This window comes from Suncus etruscus, chromosome X, assembly GCF_024139225.1.
Source record: "Suncus etruscus isolate mSunEtr1 chromosome X, mSunEtr1.pri.cur, whole genome shotgun sequence".
Classification (NCBI taxonomy): domain Eukaryota; kingdom Metazoa; phylum Chordata; class Mammalia; order Eulipotyphla; family Soricidae; genus Suncus; species Suncus etruscus.
Genome location: NC_064868.1, coordinates 54,040,664 through 54,068,530, shown reverse-complemented (window position 1 = coordinate 54,068,530; position 27,867 = coordinate 54,040,664). Strand labels below are relative to the sequence as shown.

Here is a 27,867-nt window from a genome sequence, read left to right as displayed (position 1 = left end):
AGTGAGGCCATTTGCCCGACTCCACTGGGTTCCAGGTGGGCGGGACCGTGAAGGGGGCAAGGTCGAATGGCGCCTGCTGCGCCTGCGCCTGCGCCTGCGCCTAGGCCCTAGGTGGGGCTGCCGGCTCCCGCACTCCCCTTTACCGATAGGGTTGGGGTAGCTGTCGACCGTCACCCTAAAGTGGGTGGTGGTGCGATGGCGACGCCCTCCCGGTCCTCGGACTTGGCCGCCTCCGGAGCGCCCTCGCCTGGTGGGGGAGCCCAAGCCACAGCGGCGGAGGAAGAGGAGCGAGAGGTGGTGCGGGTTCGAGTCAAGGTGAGGCTGACTGCTCACACGGGCTCCCCAAGAGATCTGTATCGCTTTCATTGTGGACCCTTCTGCACTCAAACTGTACTGTACACTATTTGTGGCAAGCTTCCGATCACGAATTCGTCCTCCTAATCCTCATCTCTATTGTATCTATTATCTCCACACTGTCTTTTTTCCCTTATATCACACAGATGAGTGAGACTATTCTGTTTATTCCTCTCCTTCTGACTCATTTCACTCAGCATACAGAGTAAGCTCCTTGTCCAACCATGTATTAGCAATACAGGGTTAATCTGTTAAGATTGAGGGAGGAGCCCGAAATTTTGGGTGTTGCCTAAGGGATAAGTCTTGAGGACTGAGTTATGGGGAAAGAGAAGGGGAAACCTGTGGGGGGGGGCAAGAAAAGGAGACTGGGCCTGAGGACACGACATGGGGGGAGGACTGGAAATGGTGGAAAGAGAACAAGAGAAGAATTAGGGCTATTATTGAGTGGAGGGGAGGGGTTCTAAAGAACTGTTCTAAAGGCCGTTGCCGTTTCTGTGTTGTTGAGTGCACTTTTGTGTCTGTTACCACTCTGAATGAGCTGGTGTGCTCCTTGGGGAAGCAAACAGCTCAATCCAAGTGATGCTTTGGACACTGGTCAATGTCAAGGGGCTGAACCATAAATGTGGGGATCTAGGGAGTTATTTGAATCATGGTTATGCTGAAAAGTGCACATAAAGGTGTGGTGGGAGCAGAGACCCCAGGAAAGGGAGTCATTGGTAGGATAGAGAGGTGAGGTGACTACAAAACCTAAGTGTCAACACTGGTGTCAACCTATGACCAAAATAAGAAAATTTTCAAAACTGAGGTTGCTATAGGAGACAGGATGGAAGTGGGAGGGAACCTGGGGTTATTGGTGGTGAAGAGAATATTAACACTTGTGTAAGGGTGTTGTATTTGGGCCATTAAATGCCTGAATCTTTTAATATCATCACGGTGACTCAATTTTAAAAAATCTTTAAAGAAAAAACGTCCATCATGTGTGCTTAATATTCTACAGAAAAAACAAGAGTTAAGCCTGGGAGGTGGGGATAAATTTGATATATTCCTTTAGGTTCCTGTATTGTAGGATCCAATACAAAGAGGGGAACAGTGTTAAGAGGTGAGTCAGAGAGGTAAGTTGGACCTTTGAGGGACCTTTCATGTGTACCCTATAAGAAAACTGTTGCAATGGTTGCTAGCCCACAGAAATGATGACTTGAATTAAGGTGGTAATCAGTTCAATTCAGTGGCATAGAGGAAGCTTCAAGGGAGAGATTTGGGAGTTCAGAAAAGATGATGATTGGGGCCGGAGCGGTGGCACTAGCGGTAAGGCGGCTGTCTTGCAAGAGCTAACCTAGGACAGACCGAGGTTTGATCCCCTGAAGCAATTTCTGAGCACATATCCAGGAGTAACCCGAGTGTCATCAGGTGTGGCCAAAAACAAAAAAAAAAAAAGGAAAGAAGGAAGGGAGGAAGGAAGAAGGGAGGGAGGGAGGGAGCTAGGAAGGTTGGTAGAGAGGGAGGGAGGGAGGAAGGGAGGGAGAGAGGGAGGGAGGGAGGGAAAAGAAAAGATGAGGATTGCCCCAAGGAAAGGCCCAGAACCACCATGTGTTTAAGAAATTTCATTTGGGGGGATTTGGGGGTTTGGCCACACCTAGCAGTGTTCAAGGCTTACTGTACTCTGGCTCTGTGCTTAGGGATCACTCCTAGAAGAAGGGACTGTTACAGGATATCAGGGATTGAATCCGGTTCAGCTGTGTGCAAGGCAAGTGCACTACCTGCTGTACTGTTGCACCACATTGTTGAATATCTACCAGCCTCACTGTTCTAAAAGGGCTAAGTGCAGGAGGCTGCCTACGGTATTATAAGCCCACTTGCTGGAGACCCTGGGGTTGCCTTTTGAGAAATTTATTTTTTTTACTTTTTTAAAAAAATTTATTTAAACACTATGGTTCCAAAGTTGCTCATAATAGTTTATCCTCCACAGATAAAGTTGTTCATGATTGAGTTAAAGTCATGCCATGTACAACCTTCATCAGTGCGCATTTCCCAACGCCAATGTCCCCCGTTTTTCTCTCCCCTGATGCCCTCTTCCATTTCACCTACCCTCTCCCTCCTGCTTCTAGGACAGGCATTTTACTTTATTCTCTGTCTCTATTTCTCTCTTCTTTTGACACTGTGGTTTTCACTACTGTTAATGAATGGGTGCCATGCATGTCACTTTATCCCCTTTCAGCACCCAGTTCTTGTCCAGAGTGATCAATTCCAACTATCACTTTCATTGTGGACCCTCCTCTACTCAAATTGTACTCTACACTATTTGTGACAAGCTTCCTATCACAAATTTGTCCTCCTAATCCTCATCTCTATTGTATCTGTATATTACCTCCACACTGTTTTATTTTCCTTATATCACACAGATGAGTGAGAATATTCTGTTTATTCCTCTCATTTTTGGGGTTTTTTTTGGGGGGGGACACACCCAGCAGCACTCAGGGGTTACTCCTGGCTCTACACCCAGAAATCACTCTTGGCTTGGGGGATCATATGGGATGCCGGGGATCGAACCTGTGTCCATCCTGGGTCAGCTGTGTACAAGGCAAACACCCTATCGCTATGCTACCACTAAGCCCCCAAAGAGTGAGCCCTTATGATTCTTTCATTTGTATTTTTGGCCACACCCAGTGGCATTCCGGGGTTATTCTTGCTCTGCGCTCAGAAATTGCTCCTGGCAGGCTCAGGGGACCATATGGGATGCCAAAGGGTATTGAACCTGAGTTGGCCATGTGCAAGGCAAATGCCCTACCTTATGTGTTATAGCTCTCCCCCCACTAGAACATACTTTTAATAGAGGCCAGTCCAGAGCTTTGGAGGCATAGAAGGTTCAATTACTGGACTATTGTAGCAGCATTTACTTCACTCTCTTCACTGCCTCATCCCCCAAACCCCACATTCTGTTTATTACAGAGCAATGCAAAGATCCCTTTATGTTTGTTTTTTTAGTTTTAGTTTACACCCAGTGGTACTCAGGGGTTACTTCTGGCTCTACACTCAGGAATCACATTTTGGTAGTACCTGGAGGACCATATGGGATGCCAGGGATTGAACACAGATAGGCATCATGCAGTGCAAGCACCTTACCCATTATACTATTACTCTAGGTCCTATGAAGATCCAAAATCAATCAAACCATGTCTCTCTTCTTAGAACCCTTCAGTGACTCCCCCCAACTCAAAGACAATGCTCCAGTCTTCACCATGGCCCAGATGCCCTCATCTCTGGCCCCCCTTGACCTTACTATCTACCACTCATTCAGCTTCACTCTGGTAATGAACATCCACATGATCTGCTCCATGTCTTCTCTCCCCAGAAATGTGAAAGTTTCTTGCAGCCCGAGTTTCGTTCTTTTGCTGTAGACCCTCAGATCACCTCGCTGGATGTATTACAGCATATCCTCATCCGAGCTTTTGATTTAAATGGGTGAGTGATGGGATGTTATAGACTCTAACAATTGCTGTTACAGTGGTTATATAGTTTTTGTGGTGGTATGTGGTAATGTTAATTGGTTTGTTTCTATTGGTGGGTGGTTTGTTTTTGGCCCATACCTAGTGGTACTCAGGGTTTACTTTTGGCCTTGTCTTCTGTTCAGGAATCACTCCTGTCAGTGCTTGGGATATCAGAGGTTGTAGCAGAGACCAAACTGGGGTTAGCTGCATGCAAGTCAAGTGCCTTAACCTCTGCACTATTTCTCTATGGCCTCTGCTTTATTATTATAAATAAACCCATGGTGAATAACCACATACACATATTCCTAGTAGTGATATTACTGAGTTAAAGAGTACATATGGGGGGCCAGAGTGATAGTACAGTGGATTGGGTGTTTGCGTTGTACACAGCTGACTTGAGACTGACCTGGATCCAATCTCTGGAATCCCAGATGATCCCCCAAGCCTGCCAGGAGCTATTTTTTAGTGCAGAGCCAGGAGTAACTACTGAATGCTGCTAGGTATGGCCCAGAAACAAAAAAAAGTATATATGGGGCTGGAGTGGTACAGTGGGTAAGGCATTTGCCTTGTATGAAGCTGACCGGAGTTTGATCCCTGACAATGTATATGGTCCTCCAGCACTGCCAAGAGTGATTCTTAAAACAAAATAAAACAAATAAGGGACCGGAACTATAGTAGAACATTTGTGTTCAATGCAATTGACCCAGGTTTGATTCCCTGGAATCATATGTGTTCCCCTGAGCCAGCAAGAGTAATTCCTGAGTACACAGCCAGAAGTAACCCTGAGTATCACCAGGTATGGTCCCAAACAAACAAACAAAACAAAAAAGAAGTAGCTTCAGGATACAGATTGATGTGACAAATATATACATATATTTATTTATTTATATAAATACTTTACTCCCATTTTATCCCCATTCTAGAGGGGCCAACATTTTATCATTTTTCAGTGTACATTCTAGATACATGCAGTATGTATCTGCTCGTCTGTGTAATTGAGCTCAGTGGGCCTAATTTCAGGCTATTTCAGTGCTTGGACTAGAACCCAGTATAGTTGAGACTGATTCTCAGCACCTTCTTCTTTCCTGGCTCTTTTTTTTTGTTTTTTGTTTGTTTGTTTGTTTGTTTTGTTTTTTTTTGGACCACACCCAGTAGTGTTAAGGCCTTATTCTGACTCTGCACAAAGGGATCATTCCTGATGGACTCCAGGACCATACATGGTGCCTGGGATCAAACCTGGCTCCTTTGGAAACCATCCCTGCATCTCCAGGGCATAGTACCACTAAGTTGACCTGCCTCCTCTGTCCAGAAAGAAGAACTTTGGCATCAGCTACCTGGGCCGGGATCGGCTTGGGCAAGAAACATACCTATCACTTCTGTCTGATTGGGACCTCAGCATGGCCTTCACTACTGCCTCCAAACCTTACCTGCAGCTGCGCGTAGACATTCGGCCCACTGAAGACAGTGAGTACTCAATGCCCCAATGTCTGGGTCGGAGGAATCACTGTTGTGGGACCCATAAGGTGATGCTATCCTCTCAACATGCAGTCAGAGCAGGTGAGGTGAGAAGGTCTATGGCTCGGCCACAGTGCAGTACAGTGCAGAACTAAACTATTGTAGTAGCCCCCTCTTCACTGTATTCCTGCTCCTGCCCTTGACTTCATTGTCTGTTCTTTGCATCTAGAAAGTAGACACAATGGGATCCTAGGGTCTTTGTGAGGGGTATTCATGTACAGTGCTGGGAAAGGAGTTTCTAATACACCTCAGATGCTCCCAGTGTGAGCTCCCAGCCAGGGAGAAGGCTATAAGGGCTAACACATGCAGGAATTCCAGGCTGGATTCTGATACATGGTCCCATGTGCACCACCAGGAGTGACCCATGAGCCAGATGTCATTCCCATTCATTGCCCGATGTGGCCCAAAAACAAAACCCACAAAAATATTCCCTTAAAAATAATAATTATTGGGGCTGGAGTGGTGGCACAAGCCTTAAGGTATCTGCCTTGAGTGCACTAGCCTAGGATGGACCACAGTTCAATCCCCCAGCATCCCATATGGTCCCCCAAGCCAGGAGCGATTTCTGAGCACATAGCCAGGAGCAATTTCTGAGCGCATAGCCAGGAGTAACCACTGAGCATCATCGGTGTGGCCCAAAAACCAAAATAATAATAATAATAATAATAATAATAATAATAATAATAATAATATAATACTGATAATAATAATAATTGGAGGAGAAAAAAGAAAAATTATGATTATTGGGGCCAGAGAGATAGTATAGCGGTAGAGCATTTGCCTTCCATGCAGCTGACCCAGGACAGATGGTGGTTTGAATCCTGGCATCCCATATGGTCCCCAAGCCTGCAAAGAATGATTTCTTTTTTTAATTGATTGATTGGTTTTTGGGCCACAACCGGTGGTGCTCAGGGGTTACTCCTGGCTCTATGCTCAGAAATCACTCCTGGCAGGCTCAGGGAACCATATGGGATGCTGGGAATCGAACCAGGTCTGTTCCAGGTCAACAGCATGCAAGGCAAATGCCCTACCACTGTGCCATCTCTCCAGCCCCAGGAGGAGCAATTTCTGTTTTGTTTTGTTTTGTTTTGTTTTGTTTTTGGGTCATACCTGGCAGCGATCAGGGGCCACTCCTGGCTCTACACTCAGAAATTGCTCCTGGCAGGCTCGGGGGAACCATATGGGATGCTGGGATTCGAACCACCATCCTTCTGCATGCAAGGCAAACACATTACCTCTGTGCTATCTCTCCGGCCCCGGGGAGGAGCGATTTCTGAACACAGAGCCAGGAGTAACTCCTGAGTGCCACCAGGTGTGGCCCAAAAACCAAAAAAAATTATCACATAATGATCATAGTACATTAACTTTATCTCATAAAATAAATGCAAAGTCATAGTAGAGCTGTACTGTGATGTATTCTATATACCAGGATACAATGCTAAAGTGAAGTTATAATGGCAGTGGTCCTTCTTTTCTTACATTCACTTATCCTGAACCCATCTACATTTGTTTGTGCTCTTGCTCTCCCATTCATTTGTTCCTTGGATCTTAGTCACTACCTATTTGTTTAATTTGGTTTTGGCTTGGTGATCATTCATGGCAAGATCTGGGGGACCTTGGGGCCCAGAGAGATAAGGACAGTGGTGTTTGCCTTGCAAGCAGCTGGTCCAGGACCTAAGGTGGTTGGTTCGAATCCCAGTGTCCCATATGGTCCCCCCGTGCCTGCCAGGAGCTATTTCTGAGCAGACAGCCAGGAGTAACCCCTGAGCACCGCCGGGTGTGGCCCAAAAAACAAAAAAAAAGATTTGGGGGACCAAATGTGGTGCCAGCAATGGAACCTGGATTGGTATGTGCAAGGCAAATGCTCTAACCACTGTACTATCTCTTGGCCCCTCATAGTATTAGGAGATATATCATGTCTGTTTTTTCAGCAAAAAACAAAAACTGATGTATGTGCATGTATGTGTGTATATATATATATATATATATATATATATATATATATATATATATATATATATATATACCTAGAGAATAAAATGAAGCAATCTAATAAAAAAGTTAATAAGTTAATAGACTGGGAAGAGAGTCCAGTAGTCAGAGGCACATGTTCTACATTTGTCAGTACCTGACTTTGAGCCCAGCATCACATGCCTTCCCCCACTGCCAGCACCTCTGCATATAGCTTCCAAACACCATCCCTGGGGGTAACCCTGGTCCCTGGCACAACAGAACCCGAGCAACTCTGTATTATCAGACTTTAGCACTGAACTTCCTGGTCAGGTATCATCAGAAGTGACCCCCAAGCCCACTTAGCAATGCTCTGGAGGCCCCCAAGAAATCTTTTTTTTTTTTTTTTTGGTTTTTGGGCCACACCCGGTGACTCTCAGCGGTTACTCCTGGCTATGTGCTCAGAAGTCGCTCCTGGCTTGGGGGACCATATGGGATGCCGGGGGATCGAACCGCGGTCCGTCCAAGGCTAGTGCAGGCAAGGCAGGCACTTTTACCTCTAGCGCCACCGCCCGGCCCCAAGAAATCTTAATAGGTGGAGCCAGAGCAATAGCACAGTGGGTATGGCATTCGCCTTGCATTCAGCCAATTCAGGTTTGATCCCTGGCACCATATATTGTCCCCTGAGCCTGCCAGGAGTGATTTTTCAGTACAGAGCCAGAAATAACCCCTGAGTGGCACCAGATTTGACCCAAAAACAAAAACAAAAAAAACCTTAACAGGAGAGCTAGATGAAGGAGGTATGGATTTTCAGTGTATCCACCTTTTGGGGGGGACACCGGCGGTGCTCAGGGGTTACTCCTGGCTCTGTGCTCAGAAATCCCTCCCGGCAGGCTCAGGGGACCATATGAGATGCCAGGAATCAAACCCGGGTCCATCCCAGGTTGGCTGCATGCCATGCAAATTCCCTACCACTATGCTATCACTTCGGCCCCGTATGTATCTTTTAATTTGACTTTGGGGCATTGGGTTATACCTAGTGGTACTTAAAGGTGACACCTGAAAGTACATTTGGGAGCTCATGCAGTACCAGGCATCTGTCTGGGTCAGCTACATACAAGGCAAGCATTTTAGCACTCTGTGTTCATCTTTTTTATTTTGTTTTGTTTTGGGGCTATATCTGGTATTGCTTAGTGTTTACTCCTGGCTCTGCTCATGGATGCCAGGGATAGAACCTGGAAAAGCCTCATGCAAAGCAAACACCCTATAAACTGTACTATCACTCTGGCCCAACATCTTTTTTTCCAGTACTTTTATTTTTTGAGGGGGCATACCCATTGGTACTCAGGATTACTCTTGGCTCTGTACTTAAGAATCTCTCCCGGTGAGCTCAAGGAACCAAGTGGGATGCCAGGTATTGAATTCAGGTCAGCCACATGCAAAGCAAGTTCTCTACCTACTGCACTGTCTCTCTGTCCCCTGTGTTCATTGTTTTAATGCTACTGATTTGAAAATAAGTTTATTTTGGTTTGGGGATTACACCCACATGTACTCTGGGGCTATTCCTGTTGTGATGCTCAGGACTGAACTCTCATGGTACTCAAAGGAATATGGTGCCAGGTATTTGAACCAGGATGGTCCACCTGCAAAATAAGCGTGTTACCCCTGTACTGTATATCTGGTCCTGTTTTGACAAGTTTTTTAATGTGGAAGGTTAGGAATATAGCCCAGAGTTAGAGCTGGTGCTTAGCATGTATGAGGCCCTGGGTTTGATCCTGAGCACACACACCAAAAAAAACTTTTGAGGCTGGAGTGAGTACAGGATCAGTTATGTGCAAGGCAAGTACCCTACCCAGTACACTATCCTTCCAGTCTCATAGTGCACTGGGAAGAAGCCCAGGTTCAGTTCCCCCATGGCTTCAGGCAAACCCTCTATCCTACCAAATAAAGAGAAAACCAACTTTCCAGTTATCTATGAGACCACTCTTTTTCTTTTCTTTTTTTTTTTTTGGGTTTTGGGTTTTTTGGGCCACACCCGGCATTGCTCAGGGGTTACTCCTGGCTCTCTGCTCAGAAATAGCTCCTGGCAGGCACGGGGTACCATATGGGACACCGGGATTCGAACCAACCACCTTTGGTCCTGGATCGGCTGCTTGCAAGGCAAACTCGGCTGTGCTATCTCTCCGGGCCCGAGACCACTCTTTTTCACTTTTTTGTTTTTGGTTTTTGTTTTTGGGTCACACCAGCAGCACTCAGGGGTTACTCCTGGCTCTACACTCAGAAATCGCTCCTGGTAGGCTCAGGGAATCGTATGGGATGCCGGGATTTGAACCACCATCCTTCTGTATGAAAGGCAAATGCCCTATCACTGTGCTATCTCTCCGACCCCTCTTTTTCACTCTTGTGTCATGTACCAGTTTTCTAGTTTGTTTCTGAATTCATGATCTCTGTTTCACTGATACTTACATTGTTATACTGAGCTTGTGGAAACAATGGGCTATTGTGAGCCCTGTGGGAGTCTCTCTTTCCAGGGATCAGAAATTTCTACCACTTGTACTCAGTGTGCCAAGTCTAGATTTGCAACCAGTTTTGCATTTATGATACAAATGCTTTCTTTGTGTTTCAAATGTCACCCAAGTTTTCTTTTTACTAGATAGATTATTATTATTATTATTATTATTATTATTATTATTGAAGTATCATGGTAATAGTTTGCTAATACTTTTGTTGTAAATTCAACTGCTCCTTCACTTCTACCACCCTTTGCCACTTCCTTGTGCAAAGTAAGTGCCCTGCCTACTATACTATCATTTCAGTCCCTCCTTTATGATTTCTGAATTTCTCCTCTTTGTAACTATTCCTTTATCCACAGTATTGGACAAATATTCTCTCACATTTTCTAATCTGTTTAGGTTTTCTTTTTCCATATTGATCACTATTTTGTCGACCTAATCTTTATTTTGTCCACTAACTCAATTATGAACTTATTCGGTAAAAAGCATGAGCCCGGAGAGATAGCACAGCGGTGTTTGCCTTGCAAGCAGCCGATCCAGGACCTAAGGTGGTTGGTTCAAATCCTGGTGTCCCATATGGTCCCCCCGTGCCTGCCTGTCTGTCTGAGCAGACAGCCAGGAGTAACCCCTGAGTACCGCCGGGTGTGGCCCAAAAACAAAACAAAACAAAACAAAAAGCAAACAAACAGGGCTGGAGAGATAGCATGGAGGTAAGGCGTTTGGCTTGCATGCAGAAGGACGGTGATTTGAATCCCGGCATCCCATATGGTCCCCCGAGCCTGCCAGGGGCGATTTCTGAGCGTAGAACCAGGAGTAACCCCTGAGCACTGCTAGGTATGACCCCCCAAAAAACCAAACAAACAAAAAATCCTCTATTATGAACAACCTTGTAACCATGGTGTTTAAGTAAAAATATATTTAAAGAAAAGGAAGGAGGGGCCTTAGCCATAGCACAGCAGTAGGGCATTTGCCTTGCATGTAGCCAACCTTAGACAGACCTGGGTTCAGTTCCCAACATCCAATATGGTCCCCCAAGTCTGCTAGGAGCGATTTCTGAGCTCAGAGCCAGGAGTAACCCCGGAGCACAGCTGGGTGTGGCCCAAAATCAAAATAAAGTCTTTATAAAAAAGAAATGGACAGGAGAGTTAGCACAGTGGTAGGGCATTTGCCTTGCACTCAACCAACCCAAGACAGATGATGGTTTGAATCCCAGAATCCCATATGGTCCCCCAAGCCTGCCAGGAGCAATTTCTGAGTGCAGAGCCAAGAGTAACTCCTGAGCACCACCGGGTCTCACTCAAAAACCAAAAAAAAAAAAAAAGGAGAGAGAGGGAGTGGAAGAGAGAGAGAAGTAAAATGCCTGCCCCAGAGGCAGAAAGGGGAGGGTGTGTGGAAGGGAAAATTGGATCATTGGTGGCAAGCAATGTGCATTGCACTACAAATCAAAGTGTCTAAAGGAAGAAAAGAGACAGAGGTAGAAAAAATATTAGCATGGGCCAGATTTACAGTACAACAGGTACTCTGCACACTGCCAACCCTGGTCTGATCCCTGGCATCCCATATAGTGCCCTGAACACCACCAGGAGAAATGTTTGAATGCAGAGCCAAGAATATATATATGTGTGTAAATCTATATGTATCTATATGTGTGTATGTATATATCGCAGGCCAGAGAGATGGAACAGCAAGTAAGGTACTTGCCTTGCACACACCTACCTACATGTGATCCCTACAGCTCACACAGCCTCTTTTTTTTGTTTTTGGGCCACACCCGGCTATGCTCAGGGGTTACTCCTGGCTATCTGCTCAAAAATAGCTCCCTGCAGGCATGGGGAACCATATGGGATGCTGGGATTCGAACCAACCACCTTAGGTCCTGGATCGGCTGCTTGCAAGGCAAACGCCACTGTGCTATCTCTCCGGCCCCTCACACAGCCTCTTGAGCCCTACCAGGAATGATTCCTTAGACTAGAACCAGAAGTGCCCTGAGTACTACTGGGTATGTCCCATTCTTGGAAAATTTATACACTTGTAGAGTAATGGGTATAGTAGTTCTGTAACTATAAAATAACAATTTAGGGGGCTAGAAAAGTAGTACAGTGGGAGGGCATTTACCTCATACTCAGCTGATCTGGAATTGAGCCTCAAATTCCATATAGTTCCTGAGCACTGCCAGGAGTGATTTCTGAGCATTGCCTTGTATGCCCCCCCAAAAGACTACAATTTTTGTTTTAAACTATGATACCAATAATCAGTGATAATAACATCTTTTATTATTTTTGTTTTTGAGATTATTTTTTGTTTGGGGGACATATCTGGTTGTGTTCAGTACTTACTCCTGGCTCTTCACCCAGGGATCATTACTGGAGGGGCTCAGGGAACCATATGGGATGTTAAGAATAGAATCTTTTTTTTTTTTTTGGTTTTGGTTTTGGTTTTTGGGCCACACCCGGCAGTGCTCAGGGGTTACTCCTAGCTATCTGCTCAGAAATAGCTTCTGGCAGGCACGGGGGACCATATGGGACAACGGAATTCGAACCAACCACCTTTGGTCCTGGATTGGCTGCTTGCAAGGCAAATGCCGCTGTGCTATCTCTCCGGGCCCAAGAATAGAATCTTGTCAGCGATATGCAAGGCAAGAGCCTTACTGCTGTACTCTCTTTTGTTCCAACACACCAGCATCATTTATTAAGTAAATGGGCATGTAGTTCGATGGTAGCATGACTTGGAAATAACCTTGCCTCACAATTAAATGAATAACCACCTTTTGACATTGATTTGAATTTTCTTTCTTTTTTTTTTTTTTTTTTGGTTTTGGAGCCACACCTGATGGTGCTCAAGGATTACTCCTGGTTCTGCTCAGGGATCACGCCTAATGGTACTGGGGATTGAATCCAGGTCAGTTACATGCAAGGCAAGCATGCTGTACTGTCTCTAGCTCCTTAACATTGATTTGAAATGTCACATTTGTCATATATTCAATTTTCTCATAAATTTGGGGAGTTTGGGGGCCGAAGAGATAGCATGGAGGTAGGGTGTTTGCCTTGCATGCAGAAGGACAGTTGTTTGAATCCTGGCATCCCATAAGGTCCCCCAAGCCTGCCAGGAGCGATTTCTGAGCATAGAACCAGGAGTAACCCCTGAGCACTGCCGGGTGTGACCCAAAACCAAAAAAACATTGGGAGAGTTTGGAGGGGGGACACCTAGCAGTGCTCAGGGCTTACTCCTGACTCTACACTCAGGGATCATTTCTGGCGGCACTCTGGGGGGCTACCTGTAAGGCAAGTGCCCTTCTGTCTGTACTACCTTTTCAGGTCTTGATATTTTTTGGTTTTTGGGTCACACCTGGTGGTGCTCAGGGGTTACTCCTGGCTCTGCCCACAGAAGTGGCTTCTGGCAGGCTCAGGGGACCATATGGGATGCCGGGATTCAAACCACCATCCTTCTGTATGCAAGGCAAATGCTCTACTGCTGTGCTATTTCTCTGGCCCCCATTTCTGGGATTTCTATTGCATTCTATAAGTAAACTTTATTTTCCTGTTGATATGCTAACACCCTAATTTGGGGAAGGTGCAGAGTTTGAGCTACACATGACTATGCTCAGGGCTTACTCCTGCCTCTATGCTCAAGGAACACTCCTGGCAGTGCTCAGATATGCCAGAGACTGAAACAGGGTTTGCTGGGGCTGGAGAGATAGCACAGCGGTAGGGTGTTTGCTTTGCACGCAGCCAACTCAGGATGGACGGTGGTTCGAATCCCCGCATCCCATATGGTCCCCAGTGCCTGCCAGGAGTGATTTCTGAACTCAGGGCCAGGAAGTAACCCCTGAGCGCCAGCGGGTGTGACCCACAAACTAAAAAAATAACAGGGTTTGATATAGGCAAGGTAAGTGCTTTCCTTTCTATATCTCTGGCCCCAGCTAATATTTTTGCTCATAGTGGTCTTGTGATAATAAATAAGGCAAACACTCCCTCCCTCCCACGATTTTTATGTTACTTCATTTTCTTTTTTTGTTTGTTTGTTTGTTTGTTTGTTTGTTTGGTTGATTGGTTGGTTGGTTAGTTGGTTGGTTTGGGACCACATCTGGTGGTGCTCAGGGGTTACTCCTGACTCTGCAATCAGAAATCTCTCTTGGCAGGCACAGGGGACCATATAGGATGCCAGGAGTTGAACTCGGGTTTGTCCCTTGTCAGCCATGAGCAAAGCAAACACCCTGCCACTGTGCTATTGCTCCAGCCCCAGTTCTTTGTTTTCTTAAGTGTGAATTCATTCATATCAAGCATAAGATATTTTATTCAATTTTAGAGGAAAAACATATAATTTCTATTTATATAGTAATGAGGCTTTGAGAAGTTTGCCAATTTTACAATAAGGAAATACTGGGTATATAGTATATCTTATGTAAAGTAACCAGCAGGGCCTGGGATAGCCATCCATATTAAAACTCTTGGTTAGGGGCCAGAGCAGTGGCACAGTGGTAGGGTGTTTGCCTTTCATACAGCTGACCTTGGATGGACCGCGGTTCGATCCCCCTGTATTCTATATGGTCCCCAAGCCAGGAGCAATTTCTGAACACATAGCCGGAGTAACCCCTCAGTGTCACCGGGTGTGGCCCGAAAACAAACAAAAAAATAACTCTTGGTTATTTATTTTCAGGGAAATATGTGTGTTCATACCTCATGGGTTGGGCCAGAGCAATTGAGCAGTGGGTCAGGCACTTGTCTTGCATGAGGCAAACCTGGATTCTACCCCCAATACCCCATATAGTCCCCTAATCATCAAAAATAATTTCCTGAATGCAGAGGCAAGCGCTAACCTAGGACAGACTATGTAGATCCAGGAGTAACCCCTCAGAATTGTTGTGTATATTTCCCTAAAAAAGTATAAATTCGGGGCCAAAGACACAGCAGTAGGGCATTTGCCTTGCAAGTAGCCAATTCAGGACGGACTATGATTCGAATCCTGGCATCCCATATGGTCCTTCGTGCCTGCCAGGAGTGATTTCTGAGTGTAAAGCCAGGAGTAACCCCTGAGCGTCACTTAGTGTGGCCCAAAAAAACAAATAAACAAAAAACTTTGCAGGTTATTTAAAGACTTTACATAGTCTTATGTCTGATCACATTTTCCACAAGATGAATTTGTAGGTACAAATAGAATAAAGATTAGTTTATACTGTACTTTTCCCTTTATTCATAGGTCCTTTCTTCCTTTTTCTTTCTTTCTCTTGGGGCCAGTTACAGTGGTGCTTAGGATTTGCTCCTGGCTTTGTGCCCAGCAATCATTCCTAGTAGTGCTGAGAGAACATATGTGTCCTAGGGATTAAATTAGGGTCAGCCACTTGCAGGAACTAATGCCTTGCCTGCTGTACTATGTCTTTGGTGCTGTTTTCTCTTTTTCTTTTTTTGAGGGGCACACATCTGGCAATGCTCAGAGGTTACCCCTGATTATGCAGTCAAAAATTACTGACTGCAGTGCTCAGGGGACAATATGGATGCCAAGAATCAAATTCAGGTTAGCCAGGTGCAAGGCAAACACCCTTCCCCCTATACTGTCTTTCCAAACACTCTTTTTGGTTTTTTTGTGGGGGAGAGGTTACTCCTGACTCTGTGCTCAAAAATCACTCCCAGCAGGCTCAGGGGACCATATGGGATGCCAGGCATTGAACCCGGGTCTGTCCCAGGTCAGCCGTGTGCCAGGCAAATGCCTTACCACTGTGCTATCTCTCTGGCTCTTTTTGTTTTTAAATGAATATATTATGCTTTTCTTGGCCTATAGTATCTTAGGCATGGAGTCCTGTTTATTCTTACAGTCCTACTGTTGCATTTGGTTTTTGTCTGTGTTCACATTTAGGGTTCTTCTGTTTTTTAGTCTTTGTCATCTGACTTTGATAGATCTCATAAAAACCTCATGATTGGGGGGCTGGAGCAATAGTTCAGCAGAAAGGGCATTTGCTTTGCTGGTAACCAAACCAGTTTCGATCCCTGGCATCCCATATGATCCACCAAGCAGTCAGGAGTGATTTCTCAGCACAGAGCCAAGAAAAAACCCTGAGCACTACCAGGTGCCCCTCATTTTTAAACCTCATCATTGAATTTATGCTTTTTTTTTTCATTTTGGGGTCACACCCAGAAGTGTTCAAGGGTTACTCCTGGCTCTGTGCTCAGAAATCATTCCTGGAAGGCACGAAGGACCATATGGGATGCCAGGATTCGAATCATAGTCCGTCCTGAATTGGCTACTTGCAAGGCAAATGCCCTACTGCTGTGTCTTTGGCCCCGAATTTATACTTTTTTAGGGAAATATACACAACAATTCTGAGGGGTTACTCCTGGATCTACATTCAGGAATCAATCCTGGTAGAGCTCAGGGGACCATATGGGATGCCAGGGATTAATCCTGTTATCAAGACAGACATTGTGAGGCCAGAGTGATAACATAGGGTAAGGTGTTTGCCTTGCATGCAACTGATCTGAGATGGATCCAGGTTTAATCCCCAGCATCCCATCTGGTCCCCTGAGCCTTCCAGGAGCTATTTCTGAGCACAGAGCTTAGGAGTACCTCCTGAGTGCTGTTGGGTGTTGCCAAAAAAAAAAAAAAAAGACAAGCATTGAATTTCTCTATTATCATTGTCATGGTAGTTGTTAATGTAGTTATTTTTCTAAATGCATTTACCACTCTTTGTGGTAAGCTTAATATAATGGGCTGGACCCTTCTAGCCTCATCTCTATTGTATCTGGGTATTATTACAATAATGTCTTTTCTTTTTGGGTCATACCTGGCAGCACTCAACGGGTTGATCTTGGCTCTGCACTCAGAAATCACCCCTGGCAGACTTGGGAGACCAAATGGGATGCTGGGATTCGAACCACCATTTGGCTGCTTGCAAAGCAAATGCCCTACCACAGTGCTATCTGTCTGGCCCCCTTTTAATTTTTTTGTCTTTTTTTTGGTGGGTGGTGGTCGTTCTGTGGTGGGTTGTAGGTGGTTGGTGGTTGGGTGGTGGTGGTGGTGGTTGTCTTTTTCTTTTATATCCCACAGATGAGTGATACTATTCTGTGTTTATCTCTCCCTCTAAATTATTTCAATAAAAATAATAGTATCCATATCTATCCATGTATAGGAAAATTTCGTGACTTCATCTTTTTTCTAACAGTTTTGTAGTATTCCATTGTGTAGATGTACCACAGTTTCTTTAGCCACTCATCTGTTGTCAGGCATCTGGATTGTTTCCAGATTCTGGCTATTGTCAAAAGCACTGCTATGTGGGGGGAAGCACTGCTATGAACATAGGAGTGCAGAGGGCATTATTGTATTGGGTTTTTGTAGTCCTAGATTATGTCCCTGGTAGTAGTATTGCTGGATGATATGGGAGCTCAATTCCAGTTTTTTTTAAGAAATATTCATACTATTTTCCATAAAGACTGGACTAGATGGCATTCCCACTAGCAGAGAATGAGAGTTCCTTTCGCCCTACATCCATGCCAGCTATGGTTCTTTTTCTTTTTTTTTTTGTGATGTGTACCAGTATCTGTGGCGTGAAGTGGTATCTCATTGTTGTTTTGATTTGCATCTCACTAATGATTAGTAATATGGAACATTATTTCATGTGCCTTTTGGCCATCTGTATTTCTTTGTTTTTTGTTTTTTTTGTTTTTGGCGGGGGGACACACCTGGCGGTGCTCAGGGGTTACTCCTGGCTGTCTGCTCAGAAATAGCTCCTGGAGGCATGGGGGACCATATGGGACACCGGGATTCGAACCAACCACCTTTGGACCTGGATCGGCTACTTGCAAGGCAAATGCCGCTGTGCTATCTCTCTGGGCCCCATCTGTATTTCTTCTCCCCATTTTTTGATGGGGTTATATGTTCTTTTCTTTTTAAGTTCTGTCAGTACCTTGTTTTTTTGTTTGTTTGTTTTTTTGCTTTTTGTTTTTGTTTGTTTGCTTTTGGGTCACACCCGGCAGCGTTCAGGGGTTATTCCTGGCTCTATGCTCAGAAATCACTCCTGGCAGGCTCAGGGGACCATATGGAATGCTGGGGTTCGAACCACCGACCTTCTGCATGCAAGGCAAATGCCTTACCTCCATGCTCTCTCTCTCCGGCCCACTGTCAGTACCTTGTATATCTTAGATATTAGCCCTTTATCTGATGGGTATTGGGTGAATAGTTTCTCCCATACTATGGGTGACCTTTTTTATCTTAGTCTCAGTTTCTTTTGAACGTCAGTAGCTTTTCAGTTAATGCAATCCCATTTGCTTTTCTCTGCTTCCATTTATTTGGACAGTGGTGTTTCCTCCTTGAAGATGCCTTTAGTCTCAATGTCATGGAGTGTTTTGCCTATGTTTTCTTCTATATACCTTATCGTTTCAGGTCTGATATCAAGGCCTTTAATCCATTTTGTTTTGACTTTTGTGCATGGTGTTAAAGGTCTGAGCTCGCTTTTTTGCATGTGGCTGACCAGTTGTCCCAGCACTACTTGTTGAAGGAGCTTTTCTTGCTCCATTTTGCATTTCTTGCCCCTTTATTAAAGATTAATTGATTGTATGCCTGGGAGTCATTCTCTGAATACTGAAGTCTATTCCATTGATCTTGAGGATCCGTCTTTATTCTAGTGTGATGCTGATTTAATGATTATTGCTTTGTAGTATAATTTGAAGTTGCAGAAAAGTATGCCTCCAATCTTTTTCTCCCTAAGGATTGCTTTAGCTATTCTTTTTTTTTTTTTTTTTTTTGGTTTTTGGGCCACACCTGGTGGTGCTCAGGAGTTAATCCTGGCTGTCTGCTCAGAAACAGCTCCTGGCAGGCTCGGGGGACCATATGGGACACCAGGATTCGAACCAACCACCTTAGGTCCTGGATCGGCTGCTTGCAAGGCAAACGCCACTGTGCTATCTCTCTGGGCCCTGCTTTAGCTATTCTTTAGTGTTTATTGTTCCAAGTGAAATTCAGGAGTGTTTGTTCCACTTCTTTAAAGAATGTCATGAGTATTCTTAGAGGGATTGCATTAAATCTGTATAATGCTTTGGGGAGTATTGCCATTTTAATGGTATTAATGTTCCCAATCCATGAACAGGGTATATGTCTCGATTTCCTTGTTTCCTCTTGGATTTCTTGAAGCAGTAATTTATAGTTTTCTTATATAGGTCCTTCATTTTTTTAGTTAAGCTGATTCCAAGATATTTGAATTTCTGTGGTGCTATTGTGTATGGAATTGTTTTTTGTTTTTGTTTTTTTTTGGGGGGGGTCATACCTGGCAGCACTCAAGGATTACTCATGCCTCTGTACTCAGAAGTAGCTCCTGGCAGGCTCGGGGGACCATATGGGATGCCAGGAATTGAACTGGGATCTGTCCTGGGTTGGCCACGTGCAAGGCGAACACCCTACTGCTGTGCTATCGCTCCTATCCTGGGATTGTTTTTGTTTGGTTTTGGTTTTGGGTCACACTTGGTCATACTCAGGGGTTACTCCTGGATATGTGCTCAGAAATCGCTCCTGGCCTGGGGGACCATATGGAGCGGTGGGGATCAAACCGTGGTCCATCCTAGGTTAGCGCGTGCAAGGCAAACATTCTAATGATTGTGCCACCGCTCCGTTTCCTAGAATTGTTGTTTTTGTTTTTGTTTTTGTTTTTGTTTTTGTTTTTTGGGCCACACCCGGTGATGCTCAGGGGTTACTCCTGGCTATGCGCTAAGAAGTCGCTCCTGGCTGGGACGCCGGGGGATCGAACCGCGGTCCGTCCTAGGCTAGCGCAGGCAAGGCAGGCACCTTACCTCTAGCGCCACCACCCGGCCCCCTAGAATTGTTTTTTAATGTCTATGTCTTCTCTATCATTTGTGTGTAAGAAGGCCATTTATTTTTGTGTGTTAATTTTGTATCCTGCCACTTTGCTATATGAATCTACTGTTTCTTTTTTTTTTTTTTTTTGGTTTTTGGGCCACACCCGGCAGTGCTCAGGGGTTACTCCTGGCTGTCTGCTCAGAAATAGCTCCTGGCAGGCACGGGGGACCATATGGGACACCGAGATTCGAACCAACCACCTTTGGTCCTGGATCGGCTGCTTGCAAGGCAAACACCGCTGTGCTATCTCTCCGGGCCCGAATCTACTGTTTCTTAGGAGCTTTTTTTGTTGAGTCTTTAGGATTTTCTTTTTTTTTCTTTTTTATTTGTTTGTTTTTGTTTTGGGGTCACACCTGGCAGCACTCAGGGGCTACTCCTGGCTCTATGCTCAGAAATCACCCCCGCAGGCTCGGGGGACCATATGCGATGCTGGGATTCAAACCACTGTCCTTCTGCATGCCAAGCAAACGCCTTACCTCCATGCTATCTCTCCAGCCCCAGGATTTTCTAAGTATAGTATCATATCATCTGAAAATAGTAAGAGCTTGACTTCTTCCTTTCCTATCTTGATGCCCTTGATATCTTTTCCTTGCCTAATTGCTATTGCAAGTACTTTCAGTACTATGTTGAATAGAAATGGCGAGAAGGGGGCAGGCTTGCCTTGTGTAGATCTTAGGGGAAATTCCTTTTTTTGTTTTTGTTTTTGTTTAGTTTTGTTTTTGGGTTGTGGGTTACACCCGGCAGCGCTCAGGGGTTACTCCTGGCTCTATGCTCAGAAATTGCCCCTGGCAGGCACAGGGGTCCATATGGGATGCTGGGATTCAAACCACTGTCCTTTTGCATGAAAGGCAAATGCCTGACCTCCATGCTATCTCTCTGGCCCCCAGAAATGCCTCTCTGTTGTTGTTTTTGGGTCACACCTGGCAGCACTCAGGGGTTACTCCTATCTCTGTGCTCAGAAATTGCTCCTGGCAGTCTCGGGGACCAGATGGGATTTGGGATTTGAACCACTGTTCATCCTGGTTTGGCTGCATGCAAGGCAGACACCCTAATGCTGTGCTATCTCTCTGGCCCAGGAAATGCTTTTAGTTTTTCTCCATTGAGTGTAATATGTGCCATGGGTTTGTGGTTAATGGCCTTGACTTGAGAAAGTTCCTTCCATTCCCATCTTGTTGAGAGTCTTTATCATGAATAGGTGTTGGACCTTATCAAATGCTTTCTCTGATTCTATTGATATGATGATGTGGTTTGTAATTAGGTTGATTGATTTGAACCATCCTTGCATCTCCAGAATGACTACTACTTGGTTACAGTGTATGACTTTCTTTTTTAATTTTTTATTTTTGTTTTTGCTTTTCTTGTTTGTTTGTTTTTGCTTTTTGGGCCATACCCAATGATGCTCAGAAATTGCTCCTCGCTTGGAGGACCATATGGGATGCTGGAGGATTGAACCATGGTCTGTCCTAGGTTAGCGTGTGCAAGGCCCTACCACTTCCACCACCACTCTGGCCCCATTTCTTGATGAGACATTGGATCCTATTTTCTAGGTTTTATTGAACTTTCAGCTGTGTTCTTCAGAGATATTGGTCTGTAGTTCTCTTTTTTTGTTGTATCTCTGTCATCTTTTGATATCAGGGTGATATTAGCTTCATACAAACTCTTTGGGAAGGACTGAAGTGATAGCACAACAGTACCTCATTTGCTTTGCACGGGGCTGACTCAGGACAAACCTGGGTTCAATCCCCAATGTCCGATATGGTCCCCTGAGCCAGATGCTATATCTGAGCACATAGCCAGGAGTAACTCCTGAGTGTCACCAGGTGTGACCCAAAAACAAACAAAAAACTCATTTGGGAGTATTTCTGTTTCTTTAATTTCATGGAAGAGCCTGAAAAGTATAGGCAGTAGGTTTTCTTGGAAGATTTGAAAGAATTTGTTAGTGAATCCATCTGGGCCTGGTCTTTTGTTTTTGGGAAGACTTTTGATTACCATTTTAATTTCCTCGATAGTGATAGAATATTCATATATGCTAGATCACCTTGTTTCAATCTTGGAAGGTTATAAAAGTCCAAGATTTTATCCATTTCTTCCAGGTTCCCATGTTTTGTGGAATAGTTTTTCTCAATGTAATCTCTGATTACCCTTTGAATTTTTTTATTGTTGTTATTGTTTTGGTTTTGGAGCCATACCCAACAGTGCTCAGGGGTTACTCCTGGAAGGCTCGGGGGACCATATGGGATGCCAGGAATCAAACTTGGGTCTGTCCCAGATCAGCTGCGTGCAGATGTCTTACCACATGTGGTCTATTTTGGAGAATAACCCATGTGCATTGGTGAATATTGTGTATTCAGTTTTCTGGGGATGAAGACCCATACATATATCTACTAGGCTAATTTCTTCTGTTGCTTCTTTCATTGCTAGTATATTCAAATTAAGTTTCAGCCTGGTTGACCTATCATGTGTAACAAGGCAGTGTTGAAGTCTTCCACTACTATTTTGTTGTTATTAGTATTTTCATTTAAGTTTGTCAGCAGTTTATTTAAAATATTTTGCTGGTCCCTCAGTGCATGTGTATATGTTCAGGAGTGTGATTTCTTTTTGTTATACATATCCTTTAATTATTAAGAAATGTCTATATGTCCATCCCTGTCACTTATTTTTTGTTTTTGTTTTTTTGGGTCACACCCGGCGGTGCTCAGGGGTTACTCCTGGCTGTCTGCTCAGAAATAGCTCCTGGCAGGCTCAGGGGACCATATGGGACACCGGAATTCGAACCAACCACCTTTGGTCCTGGATCGGCTGCTTGCAAGGCAAACGCCACTGTGCTATTTCTCCGGGCCCTATTATTTTTAAGTCTAAAATCTCTCATCTGAAATTAGTATGGCAACTCCTGCCTTTTTCTGGAGTTGTTTGCTTGAATGATTGTCCTCCAACCTTTGAGTTTGAGTCTCTTGTTTGTTCTGACTATTCAGATGTGTTTCTTGTAGGCAGCACAACGTTGGATTCAGCATTTTGATCCATTTTGCCACTCTGTGTCTCTTAACTGGTGCATTCATTTCATGACATTGAGAGGTGATTATTATGGGATTTTGTGTCATCTTTTAGTAGGAGTTTGGTGTGTCTTGTCTGTTTTATCTTTTTTTTTGGTTTTTAGGTTACACCCAGCAGCACTCAGGGGTTATTCCTGCCTTTGCACTCAGAAATCGCTCTTGAGGGGCCGGAGTGGGGCACACCTGAGCATCACTGGGTGTGGCCCCCCAAAAAAAGAAATCACTCTTGACAGGCTTGAGGGACCATACAGGATGCTGGGGATCGAACCTGGGACTGTCCAGGGTTGGCAGCATGCAAAGCAAATGCCCTACCACTGTGCTATCACTCTGGCCCTCATGTCTGTTTTATCTTAAAATAGATCTTTCAGGGACTGGAGAGATAGCATGGAGGTAAGGTGTTTGCCTTTCATGCAGAAGGTCATCGGTTTGAATCCCGGCATTTCATATGGTCCCCGAGCCTGCCAGGAGAGATTTCTGAGTGCAGAGCCAGGAGTAACCCCTGAGCGCTGCCGGGTGTGACCCAAAAACCAAAAAAAAAATAGATCTTTCAGTTCATCCTTTATGACTGATTTTGAGTCTGTAAAGTTTCTAAGCTGTTATTTATCCCTGAAGCTTTGTATTCTTCCTTCAAACCTGAATGTAAGTCTGGCTCGATAAAATAATCTTGGCAATGCATTAATTTGTTGAGTTTTTCTTGTGACAAATCTGTGGTAAATGTTAGGGATGCTCCTTTGAATGTAATCCCTCTTTTTGATCTTGCTGCTTTCAGTATTCTATCACTATCTGTGTGGTTCATCATTGTGACTAGATTGTGTCTTGGTGTGCTTTTCTTTGGATCTCTTTTGGCTGGTACTCTTCGGGCATGTAGGATTTGGTTGCATGTACTCTAGCTCTGGGGATTTCTCTGCAATGGTGTCCTTGATTGCTGACACTGCATGGGTGTTTTTCTTTTTGTGTCTCTGGGACTCCAGTGATTCTTATGTTGTTTCTTTTGAGTTTATCAAAGACTTCTAGTTTCTTCTGTTCCCATTCTTTGAGGACTTTTTCCATTGTCTGATCATTTGTTTTGAAGCTCTTTTCCAACGTCTTCTATTATATTTTTGTTGCTATCCATCTCATCTTCCAGCTCATTGATTCTGTCTTCAGCCACTGTTACTCTGTTGGATAGGCTTTCCAGTAAGGTTTTCATTTTGCCTGCCAAGTTTTTCAGCTATTATTTCATTTTATTTTGGTTTTTTTTTTTTTTTTTTGGAGGGGCCACACCTGGTGGCGCTCAGAGGTTACTCCTGGCTCTGTGCTCAGAAATCGCACCTGGCAAGCTCAGGATATCATTTGGGATGCTGGGGATCGAACCCAGGTCCTTCCCAGGTATGCTGCTTGCAAGGCAAACACCCTACCACTGTGCCATCACTCCAGCCCATGGCCATTATTTTAGTTTGAATTTTTCTTTTTCTTTTTTTTTGTTTGTTTTTGGGTCATACCTGGTGGTGCTCAGGGGTTACTCCTGGCTCTGCGCTCAGAAGTGGCTCCTGGCAGGCTCGGAGGACCATATAGGATGCCTGGATTTGAAACATTGTCAGTCCTTGATTGGCTGCTGTGTGCAAGGCAAATGCCCCTAACACTGTGCTATTTCTGCAGTCCCCAAGTTTGTATTTTTCTTATTCCTACTCTCAGATCCTCTTGATTCTTATTGTGGCATGTTCAGTTCTATCCATGCTTTCTTTGAGCTCTATGAACTCCATAAATTCCTATCTGAGAGGCTAAATAGGTGCTTGGCACTTTTTGGGTCATCAGAGCTACTATCTTTGTTCTTTATAAGCATGGTGGAGGCCTGTATTGTTTCCCCATTGTTGCGGTTGTAGTGTGATTTTTTTCTATGTCCTATGCTGGGATTTCTTAACTATAAGGATTGCAGTGCCACAGATTGGAGTGAAGCAGCCAGGCTCCAATGACTCTTTGTCTTGGATTCTGTCCCTCACTTGGATGTTGCCAACATGGCTGCTGGGTCCCAAAGCCGCAGGGTCTGCCACTGTGGCCTCTTGCCTCTGGGACGCGGGTTCCACAGCTCTGGTTCCCTGCCTTAGATCTTGCTTTTTAAAATAAACAAATGCTAGAGAATTCCTTAGACCATCTCCCTTTCCTATCCTACCCATCCTTCTTGTTAGTTGTGGGCCACTCGCAGCAGTGTTGGAGTATGCTATCATTTGGGGGGCTTGGGCCACATCAGGCTTACTCCTGTCCCTGTGCTCAGGGATTATTCCTGGTAGAGCTTGGCAGACCATATGGGATATCGGATATCAAACCTGGGTGAGCTGCATGCTAGAAAAGTGCCTTATCTGCTGTACTATCTTACTAGCCTCTGTTTATTTTTAAATTAACATTTGTGGGGACACAGCTGGTAGTGCTAAGGAAAGGTGGTGGACTCCTCTTTGCTTCAGTGCTTATGGACTCATGATGTGCCAGATCTAGAACCCAGGGCTCCTGTGTGCACACCTGTACTTCAGCCAATTAAGCTTTATCCCTAGCCCCTCTTATGGCACCAAATGTTAAGTCTTGGGGCTAGAGAAATAACCCAGAGGTAGGGCGTCTCCCTTAGATGCAGGAGGACGGCGGTTTGAATCTCAGCATCCCATATGGTCCCCTGAGCCTGCCAGGAGCAATTTCTGAGCATAGAGCCAGGAGTAACCCCTAAGTGCTGCCGGGTGTGACTCCAAAAAATGTTAAATCTTCCACCCTGTCATTGATCTCTTACTGAAATGTACCCAGCCATTTTGTGAGCCAAAGTTCCCAGCAAAGTATTATTTGGGGCTTTATATTTTGCTGTCATTTGAATGCCCTTGGCCATGTGATGTAGGCAGCCTGGCTTCTTGCACAGGGCAGGCACCCAGGCACTGAGTTCTGGAAATCTTTCCTACCTTCTCTCACAGCACTACCTTCTCGGTCTTCTTCCCCAGGTCCTCTGTTGGAAGATTGGGATATCATCAGTCCCAAAGACGTGATTGGTTCTGATGTGCTGTTTACTGAGAAACGCTCATCACTCACCGCAGTGGCCCTACCCTTCACACAGTCCATCCTCTCTCAGGTAGTTTCAGGAATCCCAAGGGGGTAGGGGGCTGCTGGCACCCCTGATTCTCAGCAACTGCTTCTACCTGTTCCCCACCCTTCTGACTGGTCACTCTCTCCCTGCCTTCATGTGCAGGTGGGCCGCACCTTGTCGAAGTTCCAGCAGGTGCTGAGTTGGTCCTATGGGGAAGACATCAAGCCCTTCAAGCCACCTCTCAATGATGCAGAATTTCACACATACCTGAACCATGAGGGCCAGCTCTCCCGCCCTGAAGAGTTGCGCCTGCGCATCTACCATGGCGGTGTTGAGCCCTCCTTACGAAAGGTGAGCCAGGCTCCTTGTGGCTGCCTGGCAGGTGCATGTTATTGATGCTCTTCTAGGCCCAGAAGTTCTCCAGCAGGAGGGGGAGCACCACTGGGAATCAGAAGTGGGAAAGCATACTCACCTAGGCAGGTGGCAAGGAGGACAGTGACACATACTGAGGTATGCCTGCTTGTTGGTGGAGATACGCAATCTCATCCCCTTTCGTGCCCGGACAGGTGGTGTGGCGGTACCTGCTGAATGTGTACCCAGATGGGCTGACAGGCCGCGAGCGCATGGACTACATGAAGCGCAAGAGTCGCGAATATGAACAGCTGAAGAGCGAGTGGGCACAGCGGGCCAGTCCTGAGGACCTGGAGTTCATTCGAAGCACTGTCCTTAAGGATGTTCTACGCACTGACCGGACCCACCCCTACTATGCTGGGCCCGAGGACGGGCCACATCTGCGGGCCCTACACGACTTGCTTACCACATATGCTGTTACCCACCCACAGGTCTCCTACTGCCAGGGCATGAGTGACCTTGCCTCGCCTATCCTTGCTGTCATGGACCACGAAGGTCATGCCTTCGTCTGCTTCTGTGGCATTATGAAACGCTTGGCTGCCAACTTCCATCTTGATGGCCGAGCCATGGCCACCAAATTTGCGCACCTCAAGTTGCTTCTGCGACACGCTGACCCTGATTTCTACCGGTACCTGCAGGAAGCTGGTGCTGATGATCTCTTCTTCTGTTACCGCTGGCTGCTGCTTGAACTCAAGCGTGAGTTTGCCTTTGATGATGCCCTCCGCATGCTCGAGGTCACCTGGAGCTCACTGCCCCCTGACCCACCTGAGCACGAGGTCGAACTTGTTGGACCCTCCAGCCAAGTAGTTGACACTGGTTTCGATGGCCACCAGGGGCGACCCATGCGACAGCGGCACATGCTCAGGCCTGCCAGCAAGGTAGGCGAAGGTGGTGCCTTCGAGCAGGTCATCAACAACTTTGCTGTCAACCACCATGAGCCAGGGGGTGGGGGGCGTCTTCTAAGACAAACAAGTCTGAATGACCTACAGCAGCTAAGGGATCACACAGGCCCCAAGAAGAACCTCCAGGCCCAGCAGTCCAACTCAGCTGCACTTATTAGTTCCAAGTCCCTCTCTGAGCCCTTGCTGAACTTCCCAGACCCCTTGCTCTCCTCTTCTTCCCGCCCTGATTCCCCATCATCTTCCTCTCCATCTTTCACGCAGGAGGCTTCACCTGCTGGTGATGTGGCTGCAGGCTCACTTTTGATGCCAGAGGTGGAATACACACAAGACCCTGGGAAGCCCCTGGCTGCCCCTTCTCCCCTGGGCCTGCCCCCACCTCAGGAGTTTGGCCGGGGAAATCCATTCATGCTGTTCCTCTGTCTGGCCATCCTGCTAGAGCATCGTGACCACATAATGCGCAACGGGCTAGACTACAATGAGCTGGCTATGCACTTTGACCGCCTGGTGCGAAAACACCACCTAGGCCGTGTCCTTCGCCGAGCCAAAGCCCTGTTTGCTGATTACTTGCAGTCTGAGGTGTGGGACTCGGAGGAAGGGGCTGAGGCAACAGCCCCATCTTGATCAGCGTTCGCTAAGGAGGGCCAACCCCACTTCCCTGCCTGCCAGCCCATGACTTCTCTAGGCCCTCTTTCCCTTGGTCTGGGAATTTAAGACACCACCTATGGAGGCCAACAACCTCCTTTGATTTGCTGTCATTTCATTTTTAATAACTTTACTTTGTACACATGAAGGTCAATGAGTTCTGTGTATTTC

The 27,867-nt window shown here is 45.6% G+C and overlaps 1 protein-coding gene across 1 annotated transcript; it reads left to right on the top strand.

The window, feature by feature from the left end:
- The first annotated feature begins 24 nt into the window (after positions 1 to 24).
- Positions 25 to 27,867, top strand: TBC1D25 (TBC1 domain family member 25). The gene is made up of 6 exons (XM_049767228.1): positions 25 to 315; positions 3,704 to 3,813; positions 5,149 to 5,303; positions 25,659 to 25,786; positions 25,904 to 26,092; positions 26,308 to 27,867. Exons 1-6 carry the CDS (start codon positions 196 to 198, stop codon positions 27,673 to 27,675), a joined length of 2,070 nt encoding a protein of 689 aa, XP_049623185.1. The 5' UTR covers positions 25 to 195; the 3' UTR covers positions 27,676 to 27,867.

Coding starts and splice junctions, on each gene's coding strand:
- TBC1D25 (XM_049767228.1), top strand. CDS start 196: ATGGCGACGCCCTCCCGGTCCTCGGACTTGGCCGCCTCCGGAGCGCCC. Junction 316..3,703: donor TGGTGCGGGTTCGAGTCAAG/GTGAGGCTGACT, acceptor TTCTCTCCCCAG/AAATGTGAAAGTTTCTTGCA. Junction 26,093..26,307: donor TTGAGCCCTCCTTACGAAAG/GTGAGCCAGGCT, acceptor GTGCCCGGACAG/GTGGTGTGGCGGTACCTGCT.